The sequence below is a fragment of the Nerophis ophidion genome, linkage group LG11 (assembly GCF_033978795.1).
Source record: "Nerophis ophidion isolate RoL-2023_Sa linkage group LG11, RoL_Noph_v1.0, whole genome shotgun sequence".
Lineage (NCBI taxonomy): Eukaryota > Metazoa > Chordata > Actinopteri > Syngnathiformes > Syngnathidae > Nerophis > Nerophis ophidion.
In genome coordinates, this window is record NC_084621.1 from 55,575,978 (window position 1) to 55,581,977 (window position 6,000).

The 6,000-nt window shown below is 39.3% G+C and overlaps 2 protein-coding genes across 5 annotated transcripts in view; both read left to right on the top strand.

The window, feature by feature from the left end:
* The window catches only part of trak1a (trafficking protein, kinesin binding 1a), an 84,782-nt gene extending 81,721 nt beyond the window's left edge, over nucleotides 1-3,061 (top strand). For all 3 annotated transcript variants that reach the window (XM_061916289.1, XM_061916291.1, XM_061916290.1), the window contains one exon: nucleotides 1,708-3,061. In XM_061916289.1, the coding sequence (XP_061772273.1) occupies nucleotides 1,708-2,623 (916 nt within the window). In that variant the 3' untranslated portion in view covers nucleotides 2,624-3,061. The remainder of the gene's footprint in view (nucleotides 1-1,707) is intronic.
* Nucleotides 1-6,000, top strand: part of LOC133562270 (cholecystokinin-like) — a 292,686-nt gene that overhangs the window by 198,372 nt on the left and 88,314 nt on the right. The gene's annotated exons all lie outside the window — the stretch shown is intronic.

Below are 6,000 nucleotides of genomic sequence, written 5' to 3' on the forward strand. Positions count from 1 at the left end.
TGAAAAATACGGTATTAATAATAGTGTTGTGGTAGGTACTAATGATGGGGCTATTTTTTTTAATTAAATACAGTACTGTGCCACAGGAGTCTCATATTGGTTTTGTTTTTGCCAACACGAACAGGCTACTTCCTGGTTCATAGAAAATTATATGCGACCACACTTTTTATCCACATTGTGAGCAAAGTGTGTATTTAAATTGTACTATGTTTGTTGAAATGTGTTGTAAATTCCCATTATGTCCCAATGTAAAAAATTATGGAACATAATTTGGGAGCAAATTTAAAAAACTAATTATCCGAATAGTGGGGTGTATGAAAACTGAGATGCTATATGTTAGAAGCTTGGTGAGTTAACAAGTGGTTGTAAGTGAAACCAAACATGGTTTAGTTAAGAGATCTGGCAATCCTCTGTCTTAGACTTAGAAAAACGTTATTGATCCACAAGGGAAATTGTTCCACACAGTATCTCAGTTCAAAGGATGGAAAGTGTAAGGATGGAAAGGATAATGCAGGTATAAAGTAGACTAAAAATGTACCATAGTAGCATTATAAAATATAACATATATGTAATATTTACATATTATCTATACAGTGTATAATACAATGACAGAGTTTCCCCAGATTGCCACTACAATATAATGTGGTGGTGGGGGTGTAGTCAATATTACATTGTCATATTTATGACGTGATTAATTTGATTGGCAATGAAGCATATATTTGATTTAATAAGAAAATACACACTCACTTTCATACTTATGAACAATTTAAAGTCTTCAATAAAGCTAACATGCTTATTTTTTGGATGTGGGAGGAAGCTGGAGTACACAGAGAAAACAAACACACACACACCGACGCACACACAGGGTTCTCCCACACAGAGATGTCCAAACGGAGGCTTGAAGACGCACACGGCATAAAGTTAGATGTTATTGTCGGTAGTAATGTCAAATTTAAAATAGTTTACACAGGCTTAAACAAGAAATGCATTAAATATATATAAAGACCTTTTTCTTCAACTTTTTCTCCTGATTTTACCGGGTTTCAACGTCGTTCAAATGCTCATTTATATATTTTCAAAATAAAGCCTATAGGTATGATCAATAGTACGTAAATAATAGACTATATAAAATACATCCATTCATACAATATATTGCCAAAGACTATAAAAATGTGATCAATTATCTCCTTGCTTGGCACTCAGCATTAAGGGTTGGAATTGGAGGTAAAATCACCAAAAATGATTCCTGGGCGTGGCCACCGCTGCTGCCCACTGCTCCCCTCGCCTCCCAGGGGGTGATCAAGGGTGATGGGTCAAATGCAGTCAATAATTTCGCCACACCTAGTGTGTGTGTGACAATCATTGGTAATTTAACTTTAAATTTGTTCTCACGTAAAAAAAAAGAAAAAGTTCTTATTTAAAACAAACTACACATTTTTAAGGTGTGGCGGCTTGTATTTTGCCGTGGCGGTGCACCACGATCAATTACATGTATGGGAAACCCTGTCTGAGCACCCAAAGACAATAAGTGATGACTAACAATGCTGGTGTGTTTGTTAGACTTCCTATTAATGGTTTTCGATTACTAATAACACACTAAATTTCATTTACAAACATTAACTCAATGTCCTTTTCTCTCTCTACGTCCATGCTGCTCCTTCACCCCATCCTCCATCTTCCACCGTTCTTCACTTGTCCCATTTCCAGCTCAGCCGTAACCTCGTGTCAAAGCAGCATTACATCCACTCCAGCTCCTGTCACCTTCTCCACCCCACTCACGCCCTCCTACACGCCGTGCTGCACCCCACGCCGCCTCTCCCTGGCCGAATCCTCCACCAACCTCCGAGACTCCACCAAGACCACCAGCACTTCCCTGGGCCTCGTGCACCTCCTGCTTGAACACGGCATCTCCGCGTCAGTGTACGACCCCAGCAGCTGGGACAGAGGGTTGGACGCCAGCGGCGCTTCAACGCCACGAAGGGGAGTAGAGACACCAAAGTTCCCTCAGACACCAGAGGAAGATGAAAGCCACCTCCTCCTCCAGCCTTCCACTCCTCCAAATTCCCCTCGTTCTTCTTCCAAATCCACCACCGCCTGCCCAGATTTTCAGTTCAGTCCGCCCGATGACGACCCGCCGTACTTTGACACCTTCCTCGCCTCCAAGCCGGCACGCGTCATTCTACGGGAAGTGCTCGGCGATGCTGAGAGGGAGCGAGGCGGTCAGACAGATGAGGCGTCGAACCTGAGACTCGTGGAAAAACTGAAAAGGTTCCGGACCCTTCCGCCTCAAGCTGCTTCTGTCTCGCCCGCGAGTAGTCTGTTCGGATCCACAGGGCTGGGCGGGGGGCTTCCGGGTCTGAACACAGGATTAAGGAGGAACAGAAGCTATCCTGCTATGGTGGGAGCCAGTATGGCCATGAAAGATCCAGGAGGCCCCCCCACTAGTGACATGGCCACAACACATATGATACAAACACAACATACTTTGCATTCACACGACAAAAGAAATCACACTGTGTCTACAAAGACCCTGCAAACTGACCAGAGACGAGACAAAACGACTAAAACTTTGCAGGATTCAATTAGCGATGGACAATGTGGACACAAACGTGAATTTTCATGAGTAACCCGCGTATGTAATTTGCAAGCAGTCATCATTTCAATGTAAACGTACGATGAGTTCATGTCAAAATGAGGATGTTGTGTGCATTAATAATGTACACGGTATGTGCAATACACTATTCATGAAAGCCCCCAATTTGGCCTTGAATTTCTCTCCTTCTGTTTTATCAACGTGGAAAAATGGCACTAAAACGTTATTTGTCGATACTGGCCCGAATGTGACTGACATGCGGTCCAGGTATTTTAAAAACATTCAGATACTGTAAATGTGCAATGAGAAAGATTAATTGATGTCCCTGCTCACTGCATTTTAACCCTCAGGGTACAAAGGCTGACTTGTTGCTCCTTTTAGGTAAATGTTTGCTGTATTTTGGCCATTTTTGTTGTTGTACTACAGTATGCATGATTTTGACTAAGTTGTTAAATTTTCAAATTTCAATGTCCAAGTATTTCACAGATGTGCAAGAATACACTGGCAGTTATTCGACAATACCCCATCCAAACGAGGTACAGTGAGGCAAAACAGTATTTAGTCAGCCACCGATTGTGCAAGTTCTCCCACTTAAAATGGTGACAGAGGTCTGTAATTTTCATCATAGGTACACTTCAACTGTGAGAGACAGAATGTGAAAAAAAAATCTAGGAATTCACATTGTAGGAATTTTAAAGAATTTTCTTGTAAATTATGGTGGAATATAAGTATTTGATCAACCATTCAAAGCTCTCACTGATGGAAGGAGGTTTTGGCTCAAAATCTCATGATACATGGCCCCATTCATTCTTTCTTTAACACGGATCAATCGTCCTGTCCCCTTAGCAGAAAAACAGCCCCAAAGCATGATGTTTCCACCCCCATGCTTCACAGTAGGTATGGTGTTCTTGGGATGCAACTCAGTATTCTTCTTCCTCCAAACACGACAAGTTAAGTTTATACCACAAAGTTTTATTTTGGTTTCATCTGACCACATGACATTCTCCAATCCTCTGCAGTATCATCCATGTATCCATTTTGGTATAAACTCAATTCGTCGTGTTTGGAAGAAGAAGAACACTGAGTTGCATCCCAAGAACACCATACCTACTGTGAAGCATGGGGGTGGAAACATCATGCTTTGGGGCTGTTTTTCTGCTTAGGGGACAGGACGATTGATCCGAGTTAAGGAAAGAATGAATGGGGCCATGTATCGTGAGATTTTGAGCCAAAACCTCCTTCCATTAGTGAGAGCTTTGAATGCTTGACCAAATACTTATTTTCCACCATAATTTACAAATAAATTCTTTAAAAGTCCTACAATGTGAATTCCTGGATTTTTTTTTCACATTCTGTCTCTCACAGTTGAAGTGTACCTATGATGAAAATTACAGACCTCTGTCATCATTTTAAGTGGGAGAACTTGCACAATCGGTGGCTGACTAAATACTTTTTTGCCCCAGTGTATTCATTCTTCAAAGTGCTTAAAATTGATTCATAGTTTATTTTACTCTTAGTTCCTTTGCTCAAATCTCTCAATTAATTTCAGCCCTGCACAAAAATACCAATAGTGATATATTTTTAATTATTATGTTAAACCTGTGAAGGCCTTCTGTTGAAATTATTTGACAGTATATACATTTTCATGAGTGTTTTTACTCATTTAAACCTGTGACATTATCTGCTCAAAAGACATTTCAGGTAAAGATTCAAGTTTATTGGAAATTTCGAGCAAAAAAAGTAAAAAATCCTAAATGTTTTTACACCTTTTAAAAATGTCAGGTCATGTATGTCCTTTTTGATTTTAGAAATAGCTCAAATTAAATAACCCTTGAGGGTTAACCCTTCCATGTCTGCATATATTATTATTATGTTCATGCCACTAAGGTAATTGTCGCACTGCTGTGTTATAAGCATGCTATCGTCAATAATAATTATAATCATGTTCGTGTAAGAAAAATACCCAGGTTGCCTCTTTAATGTGGTTCTATCGCTGTGACTGAATGTTATTCTGTGCCTAAAATGTTTCCACCGATGTCTTGTTGCCGATTTGAATCGAATCTAACATTGTTCGTAATATACTAAATATGACTAAAAGGGATTTGTAATCGCACAAGACCACCTTAAACTAACCGTTCCCTATAAACATACAAAATGATTTCATTGTCAATGCAAGATTTATCACACGTATTTATCTATTTGTGATGCTTGTATTGTATTTTAGCCTGACCAATGATTGTTTGCTGTTAAACTACTGACACAATTATACATGTATCGTCCATCCATCCATCCATCCATCATCTTCTGCTTATCCGAGGTCGGGTCGCGGGGGCAACAGCCTAAGCAGGGAAAACCAGACTTCCCTCTCCCCATACATGTATCGTTTGTTTATTATCTAAATTTGGACAGGATTTTTTTTTTTTTTTTGTGGGGGGTGGGGGAATCGTGCCTGAAATTGACTTGTATTCCATGAAAGTTTTAACATCCGTGTTAAAGACATCTTTCATTTGGATGACAGCCACTTTAGTTTTGAAATGTTTTCATGGGAATTCTGCAATGACCCCAAAATGATGTGGATGGTCAGACAGAAGAATGCATAACTTGATGTTGTAAAGGGAAATGTAGATGCTGTTGGCCAAATTGCAGACACAATATTTAGCATAAAACCTATGTGTTAAATTAACTAAATAATTTGAAAAACATGATGCCTGGTAGCACTTTACCAAATTAACAGTGTCCTTCTGAATGTAAGGTGTTCTAAAATAATCATGTTCTCCTGCCACTTGTATACAAAACTGTACTGTACATTGTTTTACCCGTTTTTGCTTTCTGTATTAGAAGATGATTTATTCCATGGTTGCTCATTTATTCACTCTAACATACTTTTTAAAGTGTCAGTATGAATGAACAAATACATCTGCTTATTTTAAGAAAAAAAAAGATAGCGATCTATTTTCAGGGATTGAAAATGTTCTACAATCATTAGAAAAATAAAAGTATGAATGACAGGAATTGTCTACTTTATTTGGGTATGAATGGAGCCTGTTCTCACTTCTCGGTTCAATTTAATAAGATTTTATACAGAAAACTGGCAATATTAATTAATATGACCATGTCCGTGTACATTTTTTTATTATTCTTTTTTAAGTCCACTTTTCTGGAAATTTGAGAAGTGAAAATGATTCATCTTGTGGATAGAGTGTCCGCCCTGAGATCTGTATGTCTTAAGTTCAAACCCCGGCCGAGTCATACCAAAGACTATAAAAAAGTGATCAATTACCTCCCTTCTTGGCACTCAGCATCAAGGGTTGGAATTGGGGGTTAAATCACCAAATGATTCCCGGGCGTGGCCACCGCTGCTGCTCACTGTTTCCCTGTGGGGATGGGTCAAATGCGGAGGATCATTT